Consider the following 17,989-nt stretch of genomic DNA (forward strand, 5'->3'; position numbering starts at 1 on the left):
AGCCTCGAGTGCCGGCTGAAGGAGCACATGGCCCCGGAATCCCAGGAGAAGGTAGGAACGAGCCACGCTCCTCCCCCATGGTGTTGTCCTTGTCTCTGCCCGTCCCTCTGCCACCCTGATGGGTTTTGGTTCAGCTTCAGCCCATTGTGGCTGTCCCAACCCCAGCCTTCACTGGTGTCCCCACCTGTAATGGGACACGCCATCCAGCTGGGTGACACCGGTCACATCACCCTGAGCTGTGGGGACGTGGGGGATGGGCAGGGCGCTGGCCTTTTGCTGACCCACGGACAATGACCTCTCCTGCCTGTTAGGTGACGGTGTCCTGTGACGATGGCTGGACGCTGACGGGCTGTAATGCCCTTTCCCAGAGCCCTGGCTCCATGGGAGCCTACGCCGTGGACAATTCCTGCGTGGCAGCCGCTGTCCCGGGCAGCAGCTCGGCCGGGGCCATCGCCATTTGCTGCCGGAGCTGGCACTAGGGGTGGGCTGAGCCAGGCAGGAGGTTCCTGTGGCACAGCAGGGATGGATGCTTTGCTGGACCAGTGTGTCCCTGGCTCGCTGTGTTTCCAGGGCTTCCAGCACAATCCACACCCCAAAATGTGGCTGGTGATGACCTCCACGCTTTGCTGCTGTGCTGGTGGGGGATGAACTCATCTCCTCGGCGCACACAGCGGGGTCAGGATCCAGGGCGAGCATCCAGGGTGGCTCTGCAAGAGCTCTCCAAGCACCCCCCATGCAGCTGGAGCCCTGTCCCATCGCTGGAGTCATCCCAGAATCCTTTCCTTGCCATGCACTGGCTCTTCTATAAACGCCTTGACTGAACCAGCCATTGTCACCCAGCATAGAACAAATCCCCCACCTTTTTAGAGAAAAAAGTGCTGTGAGGATTGCTCCTTCCTTTCCTGGTTAGTTGCTCATTAGTTGCCAGCTAATGCTGCTTAGCACCTGGAAAATCCTAGTTTAGCCATTTTTGGGCAGTTTTATAATTGCCTAATCGTATTCCTGGGAGAATTCTTTACTTTTGAGTCAAGTGTAAGGGCTGTAGTTTAAACAGTCTGCTGGTTAATTAGATTTTTATCTGCATTGCAACAGTCAGCTACTGCTTTGTTAGTGCTTTTTTTGTTGTTAAGTCAAAGTTAATGATCTGCTGGTGTTATGTGTTAACAGTTTCGGGTCTTCCCAAGACACATAGAGCTGTAGGAGGTTGTAATTCCTTTAAAAAAATAGAATGAAGAAAAGGCTTTCATAGCACCTTAGTTTTTACATTTGTACCTTAAATATTCATTTGGAATTTTATAAATAAACATTTTTAAAATGTCTTTCTAAAATAAAATTCCTAGACTTACCTGTGCTCTTGTGGTCCATTGTCTCGCTTCATAGACATCACCCCTGAGGAACTGGTCTGGAAGAGGGAAGGGGGACCCATCCAGCAGGGATTCTGCTCTCCCAAAGAGCTCTGCTTTGTTAGGGAGCAGCCACAGGCCCCCAGCTTGGATCTGATCCCTGCCTGGGGTCCAAGGTGCTCCTGGATGACCACTGGCACCTTTGGAGGTCAGCACAGACAGCACAGGCACCCTTGCCCACAGCTGGGCTGTGCTCTGGGCCTGTGTTGTCCACACACATGAGACCAGAAGTTTGTTTTAACAACAGCGGTGCAGGGCAGGAGCTGCCAGTTATGGAAACAAACATCATCCAGTTTTGGGGAATGTGCCCTTGAACTCGTGTTGCTGTTGTTCCTTCACTTGGGAAGCATTGGAGCCCCCAGGAAGGAGACAAAGCTTGGCTCAGAGAGATGCCACAGCAGGGAAAGGCTGAGAAGCACCAGAAGCCACCAAAGCTGGGTCTCACTTTTCTCTCAGTGTTTAGCAGCCTCCTGGTACTACAATATATAATTTTTGTGGTGTTATCTGAGGATAGATGAAAAAAAATACAGCTTGATACCACAAGCAGCAGGTTAACCTGTCAGACTTGGCTGGGCTGGGTGTTTTTTCCCATCCAAAAGCCCTGTGCAGCTCTGCTACTAAGGCTTTAACTGGCAAGAGAAGACAAACCCAGCACAAAGCACCACTTTGAAAGGTTGAAACTAATTCTAACTTGTTAACTAAAGCTGGCAAAAGCCCAACCCTAATCTAAACATGTAATTATATAACATGGACATAATTACAGCCCATAATTTCATCAGCTGGAACCTGAATTTTGCACAAAGAGGCAGAAAAGAAAAAGGGATGCCAGCCTGAGAGCTCCTGGACAGCTCTGACACCGAGGGTGATTTTTCAGCAGACGCCTTGGGCTGTCACCTCTCAAAACACACATCAGGATTTCAGCTCTGCTGACTTCCCTGCGAGAGGGGAGGATCCAGCACAAGGTGTGAGCATGTTCCACACCTGATAAGCCAGACAGAGCTTCCCCAGCTCTGTTCAAACCTTCATAAGCCTGGTGGAAGGAAACAACATTAAAAGATTAGCCCTTGCTTTGTGCCCTGTATGTTGAGTAGGCGGAAAAGCCTCTCACATTCAGGAGAGCGGGGCTGATCCCAGGGATGCCGATCCCAGTCCTGGCAGCAGTTTGCAATGCCCAGTCCATGCTCCCAGGAGCACCAGTGGAGAGCAGCGGCTGGGTCAGGCTGGAAAAGTGGAAGTCCTTGTCCTTAGAGCAGGGGACAAAGGCAGAGTGGGGATGGCAGCCCTGGATGTAGGTCCTGGTTCCCAGGTGAGAGTGGAACACCAGCTCCGTGTGCACCTCTTTGCCCCTTGCCCCAGTGGGAGGCAGGATGAATTCACGCCCAGCTCGACCACAAATCCTGGATCTGACACACAAAATCCACTCTAATCCACCACTGTGAGTGTGGCCAGGGTCAATCACTCTGCTGAGGTCAGGAGGAGCTGCACAGAGACACAGATGTGACAGAGCCCCAGCACACACCGTGGCGTAAGGATAGACAGCAGGGCAGCTCCAGGGCCACTCAGCTACTTCCATTTACTCTGGACAGGAGCCAAAATGGCAATCAGGGCATCCTTGAGGAGCTCAGCATCTGCAGGGCTAGCCCAAGGAGGTTCAGGATAAGAGGATCAACAAGACAAGAGCGTGGCAGCATGTGCAGTCTAAAGATTACGCTAGTTTTCTGTGAAAGGAATAACTTTATTCCATTGACCAGGAATCCCAAGACTGTTCATCAAGACTGCCTATTTTTCCAGTGCCAAATGTCTATGCATTAATTGGACAATATCTCCCCGAGTGCTCACAGGCAGGCTGTGGCTGCTCCTCACTGAACATTTTGTAAGCTGTATAAAAACATTTTCATCCAAAAAGATTGGCAGTAAAAATTACAACATATAAATGCATCACAATTTACACAAAAACTAGTTTTTTTTTTTTTTTTTTTTTTTTGTTGAACTCTATTTTCCAAAAAATAATCTTCAGCAGGTTCAAATGACAGCAGCTGGAAACAAAAATAAGTGACCAAGTATCATCTTATTGCAAATTATAACCACTGACTTTGTACAAGCGTGAGCAGAACCGTGAAAAAGTTTGTATTGGTTTCAAGCATACAGTGGTGATGAGCCATCCTGATGAAATTCCCACCAGTGCTTCCCTGGGCCTGTGGCTATCGAGGATGTTGTTTCCATAGGAAATAACAGGAACCTGAAGTGACAAGTGGTGCCAACCCATAGGAACATGACCAGCTTCTCCCATCACCATCACCGCTGTGTACTGACTTCTTGGGAAGGTTCGTGACCCATTACCAAAGTATTTGGGGGTGGGGGAAGGAAGGAGGGGGTGTCCGTAAGAAATGATTTATTCAAAATTAATTTAAAACATCACATTTCAAATGTCCCAGCACATCATCAGAAACATTTATAAAATGCTAACTCTGCCGTGTGTCTATGAAGACATTGCTTGGAAAAGGAAAGTGAGAGATTCACTACGGTGCCCCCCTGCCCCTGCAATCCGTGACGCCGGCTCTCCTACCCCACAATAAGTTATAAAGCTGTACAGCTGACATCACATCCCATGGTTACTTCCAACAGTGAAATGACTGGTTACTTTCAACATTAGTGCACAACAGTGAAAAGCTGTCTGCTGCTCCGTGTTTTGGCAGCAGCGCGTGAAAAGAAATAAAAAAAGGCACTTTTTGGCTGGTTGTGCCTTTAACTTGGCAAATTTGTCTGTTCTGGAGGTACCCAGACACTCCTTAAGATGTCCCCCATTTCTGTGCATGTTTGTTTATATAATTTTTTTAAAGTAAGGCAGAATCCATAAATAAAGGCAAAAAGCAGTGCAGAAAATGTGACAAACACAAATGTACAAAAGATGAAGTTAGTTGGCACAAAAGAAGCTTGAATCCAGAGCCAGAAATCACTGAACTGCACTTGACAGAAAACAAAACTGTGCTCAAATCATCCCAACTGGTTTCCAGTTATTTGTGAGCAAATTAAAAGAGCTGTGATATTTTAAACGTTGCCTGGTCAAGTGAAAATACAAACAAAGCCAATTCTTTCTTTCCCCATGTTAAAATTGCTATAAAATCTGCACAACAGTGTTCCCAGCTCACTCAAGGAATTTTTCATCATATACAACCAATACCAACTTTCTCAGTAATTTCAAAGCATAAGCAAGTGATTGCAGATCCATGACTGAGACTACATTTTATTCAATATGTCTCCAAAGGTTAAAAAAATTTAATGAGTAAAACTGCAACAGAATTCCTTCTTAAAGTGCTTTTTTCTTTTAAACTACTCATTAACTTTTTCTTTTTTTTTTAATTCACCAACATCCTTGAATAATAAATGCTTGCAAACCTAGAGAACAAAGCTTTTCTTTTACTGCCCTTCCCAGCTGTCTGAAGGGCTTTTAGAAAGGTACCAGGAAAGATGAATCATTCCAGAGCTCCTTTACCAAATCATTCTGTAAGGAATCACTCTTCTTACAGAGCAATCCTGCTGATCTTTCTCATCAAGAGCTTTGCAAATTAGCAGGGAGACATATTAAATACAGAAGTCCTTATGTAAACCCATTCTTTAACTAATATTTTACAATGAAATGTAAGTCATCACACATCTTTACAGAAATTTGAATATTCCTATTCAATATTATCAGAAAGATTAAAAATTTGCCCTCCATACATAAGGGCAGTCTGTTTCTTTTTTTTTTTTCCTGTATAAAAACCAAAAGATTTTTTTTTTGCAGCATCACAGAAAAGCAACGGTTTTACATTCACTCATTTAATGTTCACATAAAAATTCAACCACTAGCGTTTGTATTTGATAAAATCTTCTTGACAAACTTAGTTTCGGTGTTTTGGACTGTCACAAGCTACTGCAGGTGAAGATGCAGTTTTCTAGAGCATTTGTTGATCTGAAGCCTTCGTGGCTAAAAAAATGCTTTTATCTTTCAGGGAAGCAACCTCCTCCAGCATCTCCTCTGGTCCTGTAAAGCCACTGCTCCCCCAGACTTCCAATGGCATAAGCAACACGACTCCAGTTCCAGTAGGTACCAGGCATTGAATGTTTGAGTCGGTTCCTGTGTTCATAGGGCTCTCCTCTAAGGGTCAACATCATCAAGGTCACTTTTAGGCTCCCCAATCATCATAGGAGACTCTGAGCCCTTTCAACACACAAGGGACAGGGAGAGAGGGACACAGTTACTTTTGTAAAGATGCACAGTAGTTGTGTGTATGGTCAGTGATGGTTCTGACCCAAGCCCCAGGGACCAGCTGCCCCACAGAGCCACACAACAGAGGGTAAATCTGCCCTTGTTTTACCTGCTGCAGGTGCCTCTCTCCATTCTCGTTGGCAGGGCTGCTTTCTGACCCATTGCTGCTTCCAGACTGATCCTTCTCATTCAGCAGGGCTGTAGCATAGGCCAGGGTGTCCTGAGTTGGAAACACCCCAAGAGAAGGTCAGCGGCCATGGTGATCCCTTCATTTCACAATTATTATTTTTAAAAAGTTTTATTACTTTATTATTATTATTATTATTTTGAAACAATAATAGTCGCTGTAGTAAGACAGCCGAGTCACCACCCATAATTGTGAGTATTGACTGATATCACTCAAGGGTTAGTTTGCTTCAGGAACAAGCACAGGGTCTGAGCTTCTAAAGGAAAAGCTGTCTTAAGTGCACTGGAATATCGCAGAATCATTAAGGTTGGAGAAGACCTTTTAAAATCAAGTCCAACTGCCAACCCAGCACCACCACCATGTTCACCACTAAACCATGGCCTCAAGTGCTGTATCCACATACTTTTTGAACACTTCCAGGGATGGTGATTAAAGTTGCCAAACCCAAAGATGCTTCCAGGAAAGGAAGTAAGCAAGTTTAACATCTCTGCCAGGACTGCCACATACCTGTGCTGAAATAGTGCGCTGGAAGGTTTTTGCAGTGGATGTTTCATTGGACACGTTACTCTGGGGAGCCCAGTAATGTTCAGACATCTGCATAAAAAGCCAAGAAAGCCATAAAATTGCCCCTTGATTTTTACTTATGTAAAGCCTCAACCACTTGTGATGGTGGGTGAACTAAGACTGGAACAAGCTTCCTGAATCCTCTGGCAATGAGCTGGAGATGTGGGACACAGACACTTTAAATGCAGCCATAAAGGTTGTTGTCCCTCAGCTGAAAACCAGCAACCAACTTCTGCTGAGCTCCAAGTTTCCCAAGTGTCCTTGGATATTTATGAAAGATATGTTGGCCAAACTATGTTCAGCTTAGAGAGAAGAACAAACACTACACGTGTGGGAGGAAAAGCTGTATCAGTCAACAGCTGTGCTTTGTGCAAAGCCGTGATGATTCTGTAAGGAATCCAATCATTTAAACATTCTCCTGCATCAACACACAGGCAATGGAAAACTACTTTTTTAAAAAAAACTGAAGCCTTCTAAGACGAATACAGTGGCACTGAAAGCTTCCCACATAACAAAGAATAATCACTGCAACCATTCACACTTGGTTTTATTCACTGTAAACGCATTTCTGCCTGGAACACGTGGGGGGCTACTGAAGTTCTGGCATTGCATCAGATTTAGCTGCATCCAAGTTGTCCTTGGAAAAATGAAGTAGCTTGTATTTTGTCTTTAGAGCCACCTGAGAAAGCCATGCAGAGGATGGAGATTATCCATCCCTGATTATTGTTGTAAATGAGTGACAATTTCCCTGTTACAGCCAAATTACCTTTTTCTGTAGCCACTGCACAGCCCAACTCCAGTGGTGGGAATTCTCCTTGAAGTAATCTTTTGCAGTAGGGCACCTTGGGAATTGCAATTATATGCATTAGTCAGGAACAAGGCACTCTGGCCAACACAAAAAAAATACAAAGACTCCTCTCTCTTTGCACTGCTGCCCTCTGTGTGCACTGTTATCACTGCAAACAGACTTAAACTCCACAGTCCTGTTGTTAATTGAATTAGCAAGAGCAATAAGGTCTAGTAAAATTTACTCAAAGCAGTCTACCCCACAGGTTCACATATTTCAGAATTATGCTTCATCGGGACATATGCCAAGTTCTAAACAAAGAGAATTTAGGAATTATAGTATTTGAAAAATCTGGGACAGTTTCCCAACGTTTATCTGGTGTTAATGTCAGACTCCTGCTCTGCAGAATGACCTTTCCCCTTATAAACATCAATTCTAATTTGTTACCTGAGAAATCCCTTCAGGTACCAACCAGCAAAGATTTCACTTCATACTGGCACATGTACTACCAAGACCTTTGAGCACCAGTAACAAAGGATAAAACTGATCAAAAATAGGAGTAGTAGGTTTTTTGTAATAGTCACAGAGGGGCCTGAGGCAGGGATGAGGCTAAACTCTGACACCTTCATTACTCACTTCTGAGCCAGAGTAACAAGGAACTTGACACACTGGTAGCAACGACTGCTGTCCACGTGGTTGCTGTGGTGCATCAAGGCTGCAGGGAGAAACACATGGATTAGAAACCACAATCCAGATTTCTGTGTACCAGCCAGTCTGAAAACATAAAGATGAAGCTAAAAATTTAAGTTAGGGAATAGAATTTGTTTCTACAGATGTAAGCATAATTTGTGTTAAACACACTGCTGTAGTGCTGGCAGTCTTGAGTACATCCACAACTCTATTGGATTAAAAATAGAACTGCTGCATTTTCACTTTGATCTTTCAAATGCAGTACCTGAATTTTAAACAGCCCTAATGCAGTTATTCTTCCCCTATAATCCATTCTATGTTAGATAATCACTATGGTTACATTTGTCTGAAGGAAAAAAAAAAAAATTGTCTGAAACCCCCAAAAATGAACCAGATCACCAGCTTGCACCTGGATCAAAGTTTGCAAAGCCAGAGGAATGTTTAAAGCTTCTTCACAAAAACAAGCATAGCAGAATTCAACAGCCATGAAACTGTTTCATGGGAGACTCAGGCAAAACCCCAGGCCATTCCTACCAGGAAGTTTTCTATACCACGAATTCCCACCTCTTTAAACAAAATTCTTTGACTGAGAAGCACAAAGATTTCCATAGAGCGGCCACAATCAGATTTGCTACTCAAAAGTTGCTCTGTCCATAGCAGTCAGCAAAGAACACTGTACTGAAGCCTCCAAAGCTGGCAAAAATTGCTGGGGAACTGCAAATTGCCAGTTTTAATACAGCTGAAGCAGAGCAGATGATTAAAATTACAGCACTGCTGTACTGCAAATTATGCACAAACATCCTATTAAGGACCACCAAAACCTATCATTAGCTGGTTTTCCTTTCCTGGATTAAACTAGTCAACATGAGGGATGCTGTTCAATGCTGTTGTGAGGAAACTTCAAGGTAAAACTACAACTTTCACTCCCAAATCTCAGGGCAGTTCTTGAAGCCTTCAACATAAAAATCCAATTGAACACTTGCACTTCTCCTCTCCAGAGGAGAAAAGGTCATGTATTGCCCAAATTACAGCACAGAATTGGTCCAAGTGGGACCAATTTACCCAGAAATTAAAATAATCACTTAGCTATTCTCTTACACTGCTGCATATTTCCTTCTGTTCCCTCAGCCATACCTGGAAACTACTAAACAGGGGAGCACTGACGAGAGAAATAAAGAACAAAGCTAAATATTCCTTCTCACTAAAACAGAATCCAAGATAACTGAAGGTCAAAGTCCCAATCTGAAGCAGCTCCTCACCCAAACAGCCATGAAAGAGCTGCTCAAGCTGCACTAACCCATCAGAGGTGCTCTCTGTGTTATGCCTCATTTCATTTACACACAAAAGCCACTTCTCCTGATGCACATGAAATAAGCCCTCATTACTTTTGGGATTTTTCTGTTGCTTTTGAATGCTTCAATAACTTCAGGAAAGTTTTGTATCAAACGGAGAGACAGCACTTTGTATGAGCAGCAACAGGTGGGAGCCCCCTGTCCCACTGTGAGGCTCTACTGCAGTTAGCAGGGCAAGCATCCTGCTGTGCTGAACCAGTTTCTTTCTATGGTAATTAGGGTGCTGACAAAACAAAAAGATTGACAATTTCTTGAGATATGTAGGAAATAAAAATTAATTTTAAGGTTGCAGGATTCATACAGTTCCTCTGTTATGGTAATCAAAGGTACTTTTCTTCCCTCCTGTTTTACACACAGCCCGGTCTGTCCCTTATTTAAATAAGTTAGCTCTCTTTCCCAGTTCAATTCCTTTCCAGTTTGCTGTCACTATAATATTCCAGTGCTTATTTTGGATTTCTTAGAGCATTTCCTGGAGTGGCAGTTGCTAAATCAAATGTGTTGAGTTCTTTTCCCTGAGAAGTAGAACAGTTTAGGAGGATTGGGAACCAGGAGATGGCATGAATCACCACACCATCAAGGTCAGTAGGAGACAGGAGTGTTCACCCACTAGCTTACTTGCCTATTAATCCATTTTCAGTTTCAAAAGCAAATTTGATGCGCTCTACTTGTAATGGGTCTTCAATAACCTGTTAGGAAAGAAAAATATCAACTTAGGTAAGTTGTGTGTGATGCTGTAGCTATTCTATGGAATGGTTTTAACCCCTCCAACATGCAAAACAAGACTGAAGTTTCATGTGTCACTGGATTACCAAGACAGAAATTTAGGGAGTAATAAAACTTCAAACTGAAGGATTAAAATACGTGTGGATGTTGAAATTACCAATGCAGTCCTGACTTTTTTTGTTATATATCAATACAAAATCCTTCCTGTCCAAGTCTTTACCCTTCACTTACCAGGATCTCATGGAGTAACTGGAATATGTTTTTCAGTTCATGAGGCGGAGCAGTTTCCAGTTGAGTCTGTGAGTAAGAAACAAAGTTACTTAGATAGCAGAATATACCGATGAAGCACAGAATTTCAAGACAGCTTTACAGATTTTTGAAAATTTGTTAATTTATATAGTAAAGGCCAAGAAAACCTAAATCCCAACACCTCCCCAGATCCAACAAACTGTACTGATTGTTCTGCAGCGCTGTTATAATGCACAAGACACAGGACGAGCAAAGCCTGAAGGAAGCACTTATGGGAAAGGCTTGTCCTGGTTTTGTGTGTACCTTGATGAAGTGCAGCACAGTGAAGGAGAAGTGCTCGTTGCAGAAGCAGCAGTACACCACCATCTCGATGAGCACCGACAGTGACCCCGTGAGCTCGCGCAGCGCGTGCATCACCTGCGGGCACAGCACAGCTTCATACAGCTCTCTTCGACAAAATAAGTCTGTAACACACTGTTTGTCCTTCCCAGGAAGGATGCAGCTCTTTTCCCCAGTGCCTGCATGGCCCAGGAGGCTGAACCCCTGCCCTCACAGCACTCCTTCAGCTCCTGATACCCACTTCCAATGGGGTGGTCAAGCATGATCCATTAAATCAGAGCAACTCAAGTTAGCACCTGCACTTGACATGGCAAAAAGCTGCACAGGCCTTTGCAAATTGTGCATAAAACCAGACTGTGCATAAAACCAGACCCAAAGCTTAGGGATATACTAGAATATGAAGAGATCAAGAAACTAAAGGTGCCTTCCTGTTTAGGCTAAAAATAACCACATACGCCCCTGGCTGCCTGCTTCTGAATATTCAGTATTTTTCATGGAAGGATATGTCAAAGGAATACATCAGACCAGCTTTTGGGTTCAAGCAGGGCAGAATTTAGAACAGGTACCTCCATTAAGTAGGGTTTTCCCTCAGACAGGAATAACAAGGCTTCCACTTCTTCATGGAGTGCCAGAAGCAGCCCTGAAGCGGTGATGCTGAGAGGTGGACGCTGCTTAAAGAGACCAGGAGCTATAACAGCAAATACAAAAACAATCCACTCATAGATTAGTTTGTTCTAACACACCTTGAAGACATTGCTGCTCATTTGGCACCATGAAATCCCTCATGACACTCATCTCAACTAGTTTATAGCTGGTGTGCTACCACTCCAAGTAACAAATCTCTGGCACACTGAAGTGTCACTTACTTTAGTGACGGCAGACAAAAAAACTGCAGGAAGGTAAAGCAAAATGTCCACAGACTATCAGTACTTTGAGTTTTAGTTTTACTCCTAATCACTTTTGCACATTCATCATATCCAGAATGTTTATAATTCTCCTGTTACCTTCTGATTTTTGACTGCTTTCAATCCTAGACAGAAATTAAGTTATTCTTCTAAAAGACAACTTCAAATTCCTCCTTCGGGAATTTTAACTTTAATTTTAACTGAAGATTTTACCTTATTTCTTTATTATCTTTATTTGGATACTTCTGCCTCTTGTAAGAACTATCTAGGAGAGTGTTTCATTGTTTATTATTCAGTAGCTTAGTCTAAATAGTCCCCTTTAGACTAGCAAAAGGCAGCACAAGCAAAATACAGCTTGTGAGGCAGTGAGCCTGTTCATCCAATGACACAGCTTGATTCACTCACATGAGGAAAGAACTTTTGGGCACATAGGGAAGGGCAGAAGACACAATAATATGTTAGTATCAAGATTTTCAGCCACCCCCAAATACTGTTTGCCACGGGCCCTCAATACATTTACAACAAAATCAGAAGTAACCAAGTGTGTATTAACCATTACTACCTTAAATTCAAAGTTACTGTATTTTCCTCATTGATGTTAAGTTACTCCCAGGCAATATAACTGAAATGCCAAGTCACCAAAAGACAAAACCACAATTCTTACCAACATTTCTTTGTGAGGAGACGTCAGAGTGCAAGACAAGTAGTGCTACAGTGTTGTGAAGATATCCAAACTCACGTGCCTGTGCTGAACTCCACCTGCGGTTCTGCTTGAGCCAAAGAGAGATTTAATTAACTTTGGTTTATTTAATCAATTTTTTTAAGCCAAAATAATGTTCTTCCAGTCCACCACCATGGTTAATACTTCGGAGTGGGTAAAAATTTTGTTGTTATCAAAAACATCATGCTCACTTCTGCCAAAACAGTTATTTCCGTGCTAACTATACGTAGGTCAGCTCACACTTGCATGAGGTTTATAGAAAAATCAAAGGATTTGTCTATTCTACCACATGAAAAGTATTTATTCATAATTTAAACATCATAAAAAACGTGGGGATGGACAAAGTACAGCACGACACAACTGTACCTGATTGCTCTGCCGGTTGGGGCCAAGGAGAAAGTTGATCATGTGCCTCAGGGCAGAGTGTCTGAGGAGAAGACTGCTAGCCCTTATTCCCTGCTGTGGAGACAAAACCAACAAGTTACCTTCCTGTGCAGGTGAAGAATTAGTGCTCAAAAGTAAAATGCACAGGCTAAAAGCTGCATTTTCCACACCAAAACCCCCATAAAATCACTACACAGATCAATAAGGTAAACTGCTAAAGAGCTCATTCTAGGCAGCACGTTACATACATCAGACCAGAGTCAGCAAATGCACACTAAATGTCTTACAAGAAACAAAAAAAAAGGGCAAAAAGAATAGAGAAATAGAAATAGTTCAGTCAGTTATCCTGCTCCCTATGGGACAAAAATCCTGAATGTTGGATATATATTTTAAAATATATATTTATATAAATATATAAAAACACAAAACCAATATTCAGATTCTGGAAATGACAGTTTCTATTGGTATAGTTTGCTGGCATATTTTTGTGTGATTTTATCCTAATCCACGATTCAAAGCCATTTACTTAAAAAACAAAACAGAACAACCCCGATTACTCTTAATAAAAGTTCTGAGAGAGTTTCACTGTGCTGCTAACCGTCCTATGAAAAAGGATCACTGGCTGCTTTATCATTGTCCTTTAAAATTTAAATAGCCATGAGGGAATAATGGTTTCTTACCTTCTGTACAAAGTTATTGAACAGCAAAAAGTACTGAGCACAGTTTTTACAGTTTTCAGGTACATCTTTATCCAGTAGAGCAAGTAGCACCTCCAGTAACTGGTGTAAAGTTTTTAACTGTGGGGAAAAAGAAAAAGATTTTGAATGTAAAGAGCTGTCAACTGCTTAAAAACCCAAAGTGTTTCAAACACCTCCTCGGCAGGAAGAGATGAGCATTAACCCATTCCAGAAATGAAGAGCTACAACCAGGACCAGCTCACACAGCTCTACAAGCACAGCAAGAGTCAGCAGGGAGAGCCAAGCAAGGGGATGTTTGGAGAGGAGGTGACACTCACTGACCTTCTCCTGATAAAGCAAGGCACTGTCGAGGGTTTTTTCAAGGATAGTGGCCACAGCAACTCGCACCTCCCTCACGCTGCATTCCAGGAGGAAAGTCCTGGAAGATAAAAGGTGAAGTTGCAAAGAGAACTGGAATCAACGTGTAAGCACAGCTGCTATGACTAAATGTGGTGTTTAGTATTTATTATTTTAATAGCCCAGATACATTTTGTATGGTACTTTTGTGGGTAAGCTTTAACTTACATTCGTGCATTCCTGTTTGACACCAGTAAGGCCTGTAACACCCCTATTTATATATTTATTCATTCAAATAAAATAAAAGCTCTAAAAACTCTCATAGAATCCTGCTTTTCAATGCAAATTAGAAGATAACATTTTCTTTACACTGACACACTTTTTCAGCATGTCAGAACTCCAATAATTTATTTTCAAAACACTAATTAGCCGATCCTTAGCTTGGCAAGAAAAAAAAATCTTTCCAGTTTAACTGTGACCTTTGTCAGGTAAGTATTTAACTTACCCCAAGCACTTTTGCCATGTTCTTCTTCCCCACCACTTGCAGGACTGACTCAACAAACTTATAACACATTTTGAGTCACTCCACTGAACTCAACACCTGCACCCTCCTCCATGTACACTGAACTATCTCACTGGATTTTCAGAATTACTCAGAAAGCTGCACAGAGCAAATACTAGAAATAATCACTTAAGAGTTTTGTCTAAAGTATCTGTTTAAACAATATACACAGTCAACTCTTTGGGAATACATCAGTATAGGCCAGATCATGTCATTAGGAAGCTCTATCCACACAAAACACATCAGACACAATTTCCAGGACTTACTTTACAAGCTCCCGGCCCTCTGGCCCAACGAAATACTCAACCAACCACTGACAAGCATCAATGCTTTTGGAGAGCAGTGCATCTATAGTGGCAATCCACTCTTCTGTATCAGCCCTTCAACAAAACAAGGACAACTGTCAGTAATCCAGGAGAAAAAACACCTCCAGAAACTAAACCATGTTTCTCATTTGCCTTACCTGAGTTTCTTCTTGGTTCGGAGATAGGTTTGGAAGAGGAATTGGACTGCCAGCTGTAAGCTCACCTTTGCCATGCAGGGATAATAGGGATGCTTTACCTTAGTCTGAAAGAAATATCAAGTTTACTCCAGAGCAGAAGTGTGTCTGCAGCACACATGCTGTCTCTTAAACACATCAACATGCTTCACTTGGAAAAAACAAACCCCAGCATTTTTCTGTGCTAAGTCAGTCTCCAGCGCTGACTGTGCTATTTAATAAATATGCTAAAACAGGAGCAAACTTCCTCTAAGGCCAACTAGATCTGTGGATTTCAAAAATTTAATAAATGCTGTTTGTTTATGACTCCATTTAGAAAAACTTCATTAAGAAACTATCTCCAATTAAACTCTATCAACCTTGAGGTAATTAATACCAACTTTTGGACCTTCCACGTGGAGAGGGACTTCTGTCCCTCTAGAGCTCAGTTTGCATCATTACAAAAGGTGGTTTATTAAATAAATTTTACTGGGGAAGAATGATGTTTCTCCCAGTAGTACTAGAAGAGGAGGCTGCAGTTTGCTTTGAGACAGATGTTATCATCAGCATCAAAAACTACTGGAGACAAGGAATTGCTTGTCTGGAAAAGCAAAATCATGTCAACCCTTCTCTTGCAGTTTTCCTGGTTGTGACCCAAATAGCTTCTGTGGCATTTTACCCAACATACTTTGAACACTCTAAGATTAAAATCCAGGTACTTACAGCATTCAGGGATGCTAATGACAGAACAAAACTGAAGTAGTCGCTACTGTATACATCTCTGTTTTTCATAAATTTCAAGTTTTCATCTCTCACCATCTATAAAAGTTACAGAAGGCAAAAAAAAATGTTGTCAAAATACACTTCTCTAACTAAAACTTCATCTTTTATGTAAATGTGTGGTGTTTAAAAATCAGTGTCAAACTTATTCTGTTTCCTTCTGAATCACTACTTCAGCAGAGGAGAAAATAAATACAAGAGACTTAGAAGATTTGGTATAAAACCAGTGATTTTCTTTCAAAGATATTACAAAACAACAGATGAGTGACTTAATCATTTGGCCATTAAGGGAGAAAAGGAAGAAATTGCAGATAAGTTCTAATTTTTGCTTGTTTTTAATAAAAAAAGCCAGGAGAACATGCCTAAAACTAGAAACAAATTTGTCGAACAAATTAAGATGCAGAGAGCAAGGAGCCCTGGTGTAATTACAAGCTGCAGCCACAATAAGGTATTCAAATGCCAAACCCCTCTTTTTTCAAATGAGATTTTGCTGAAAGACTCTCAATAAATTTGAGCCAAGTTCTGTTCATTGTAATTATACAGTCCCAGATAGAAGAAAGCCCAAAGTGACTGTTTGCCCCGAACCAGCCCATGTGGAGGGCCAGACACAGCCTGCAGAGTTTATTCTCCCTGTGTGTGTGTGATGCAGGCTCTCTTCACTGCTCCTCCTCTTCCTACATTCTTGTAGAACTCAAGAACTTGGGGATGACTGTAATTTGCCATCATCTCCATGACTCCTCAAGTGTACTCCAAATGAAGCACCTTCTCTGCTCTTGTGTCTCCCTGCCTGCATGCTGACTGCTGCCAGACCTCACGTTTGATTCATCTGCCTGCAATTTCTTCAAAGCAAAGAATTGATGGGCCAATTTTGCGAGAAGGTTGAGCAAAACTTACAATAACGCATCACTAAATAGCTTGTTAGTAACTTTGTGTCAGAATCCAGAATTGCTTTCTAGTTTTGCTACAAGGGAATTACTTCAAGGTAACCTTTAAAAGTTCCTGTGTTTCTCTCACTATGTGCTCAAATTTTACATGAGCAGAATTTAGTTGCCACTTTCAGGGTGCTCTACCTGATATATCCGCACAGGCATTTTCTCTACAAAAAGTCCCTTTTTTTCTCCTTTTCGAACCAGCTTAGTCAAGATGGAAAGACGGTCACTGTTGGGCCTGTGGGGTCGAGGTGATGACTGGGGTGAAATTTCTGGTGAAGAAGGAGCAGATCTGAAATATAAACAAGCTGAAGGTGAATAATGAAATCCTACAACAATCTACACTTTAGGTATAAAATACCAGTGCAGCCAGAGTGATCTTAAGGCAAATTTGATGACAGCCTGAATATTTCTTGAGGCTGTCAGTCAGCTTGAACTTGCTGCCAGAGTAGTAGTAGACAAGCAGCCTAAAAACCAACCCAAAACAACAGAAGGGTCAATATATTGCTTTGCTGGACAGGAACTATGCAATTCTTAGTTGTGGGGAGAGGTGTAGTGATCAACACGAGAAAAACCTTTATGGATACAAGAAGAACTTACAAGGAGAGGTCCTCAGCTTCCTGACGCACGACACTCACTCGGCTTTTCTTTGGTAAGACAGGAGAGTTCTGGTCAGACACTCTCTGGTAGAACAGCATGTAGGCATTCCAGTAGCGCCGGCGCACGTCGGGGTAGGGGTTTGCTGTGGGGAAAAAACACAGTCCATGAAGGCCCTTGAAGGTTTAGTACCTTTCCCATTCCTATATGGAAGCAAAACTGGGGGTACAAGTCATGTGAACTGCAGCAGTAGAAGTCTGTCAGATCAAAACATCAGTCTGTGTCAGTGACAAAAACTGTCTGAATTATGAAACAGGTGAATACAGGAAATGAATTTGGAATAAATTCCTTAAAGTGGTGAAAAGTTCAACAATATGATGCCACACCATGTTCTATGCAGTCATTCTCACTAGCCTAAAATAAGAGCTGTTTTGTGTTTGGTTGGGGTTGGTTTTACACTGTTTTAACAAGTGCTATTTTGCTTTACAATCTCTGCTCTTAAGCCTACAAAGTGCTGGACAACAGTGAATATGGTTCAATTCATATCAGGCCATAAACAAACTGTTATGCCCTTCAGTAAAGGGAAGGCTTTAGGGAAAAAGTGCTTCAGAAGGATTATTAGCACAAGTAACTCAAAGTACCTATAATGGACTAAGCTCTACTGCTGCTGAAATCAGGATGAAATATGAAACTATTGTAAATCAGTCTGTACTTCTGCTTACATTGATCGTAGACTTTAGGTCTATACTCTCCACCAAAACATTCATATTCCAAGGTTTCGTCAGTCAAATCAAATTCTTCAACAACAGTGTCATTAAATTTATACCACTTTCCTTTTCCACATCCTCTGTGATCAAAACAGAACATAAACACAAGAGAAACAAAGTTACTTGATTGTCTCAGTAAAAAACCAAACCACTCTGAATATCCTAGAGGTGACAAGCCTGAACTCACATTTGTTTTGACAGTAAGAGGAAAGCTTAGTTCAATTGATGTCAAAGTTGCATTTAAAAAAATAGCTTTGATTAAAACTATGAGAACTGTTCAGCCTGCAAC

General features: G+C 42.0%; 2 protein-coding genes across 2 annotated transcripts in view; one reads left to right on the forward strand and one right to left on the reverse strand.

The window, feature by feature from the left end:
* PCSK9 (proprotein convertase subtilisin/kexin type 9) overlaps positions 1 to 1,351 on the forward strand; it is a 5,988-nt gene extending 4,637 nt beyond the window's left edge. The window contains exons 10-11 of the mRNA XM_017733540.1: positions 3 to 51; positions 312 to 1,351. Coding sequence (XP_017589029.1) covers positions 3 to 51; positions 312 to 479 — 217 coding nt within the window. The 3' untranslated portion in view covers positions 480 to 1,351. The remainder of the gene's footprint in view (positions 1 to 2; positions 52 to 311) is intronic.
* Positions 1,352 to 3,117: 1,766 nt separating this feature from the next.
* Positions 3,118 to 17,989, reverse strand: part of USP24 (ubiquitin specific peptidase 24) — a 64,202-nt gene continuing 49,330 nt past the window's right edge. The window contains exons 52-70 of the mRNA XM_017733541.1: positions 17,656 to 17,780; positions 16,937 to 17,078; positions 16,478 to 16,628; positions 15,351 to 15,446; positions 14,613 to 14,716; positions 14,416 to 14,529; positions 13,573 to 13,669; positions 13,234 to 13,350; positions 12,536 to 12,628; positions 12,113 to 12,215; positions 11,110 to 11,231; positions 10,508 to 10,621; positions 10,187 to 10,252; positions 9,852 to 9,918; positions 7,827 to 7,905; positions 7,170 to 7,245; positions 6,347 to 6,433; positions 5,762 to 5,872; positions 3,118 to 5,604 (exon numbers count right to left, since the gene is read on the reverse strand). Of these exons, the coding sequence (XP_017589030.1) occupies positions 5,542 to 5,604; positions 5,762 to 5,872; positions 6,347 to 6,433; positions 7,170 to 7,245; positions 7,827 to 7,905; positions 9,852 to 9,918; positions 10,187 to 10,252; positions 10,508 to 10,621; positions 11,110 to 11,231; positions 12,113 to 12,215; positions 12,536 to 12,628; positions 13,234 to 13,350; positions 13,573 to 13,669; positions 14,416 to 14,529; positions 14,613 to 14,716; positions 15,351 to 15,446; positions 16,478 to 16,628; positions 16,937 to 17,078; positions 17,656 to 17,780 (1,927 nt within the window). The 3' untranslated portion in view covers positions 3,118 to 5,541. The remainder of the gene's footprint in view (positions 5,605 to 5,761; positions 5,873 to 6,346; positions 6,434 to 7,169; positions 7,246 to 7,826; positions 7,906 to 9,851; positions 9,919 to 10,186; positions 10,253 to 10,507; positions 10,622 to 11,109; positions 11,232 to 12,112; positions 12,216 to 12,535; positions 12,629 to 13,233; positions 13,351 to 13,572; positions 13,670 to 14,415; positions 14,530 to 14,612; positions 14,717 to 15,350; positions 15,447 to 16,477; positions 16,629 to 16,936; positions 17,079 to 17,655; positions 17,781 to 17,989) is intronic.

This window comes from Corvus brachyrhynchos, unplaced genomic scaffold, assembly GCF_000691975.1.
Source record: "Corvus brachyrhynchos isolate BGI_N302 unplaced genomic scaffold, ASM69197v1 scaffold34, whole genome shotgun sequence".
Classification (NCBI taxonomy): domain Eukaryota; kingdom Metazoa; phylum Chordata; class Aves; order Passeriformes; family Corvidae; genus Corvus; species Corvus brachyrhynchos.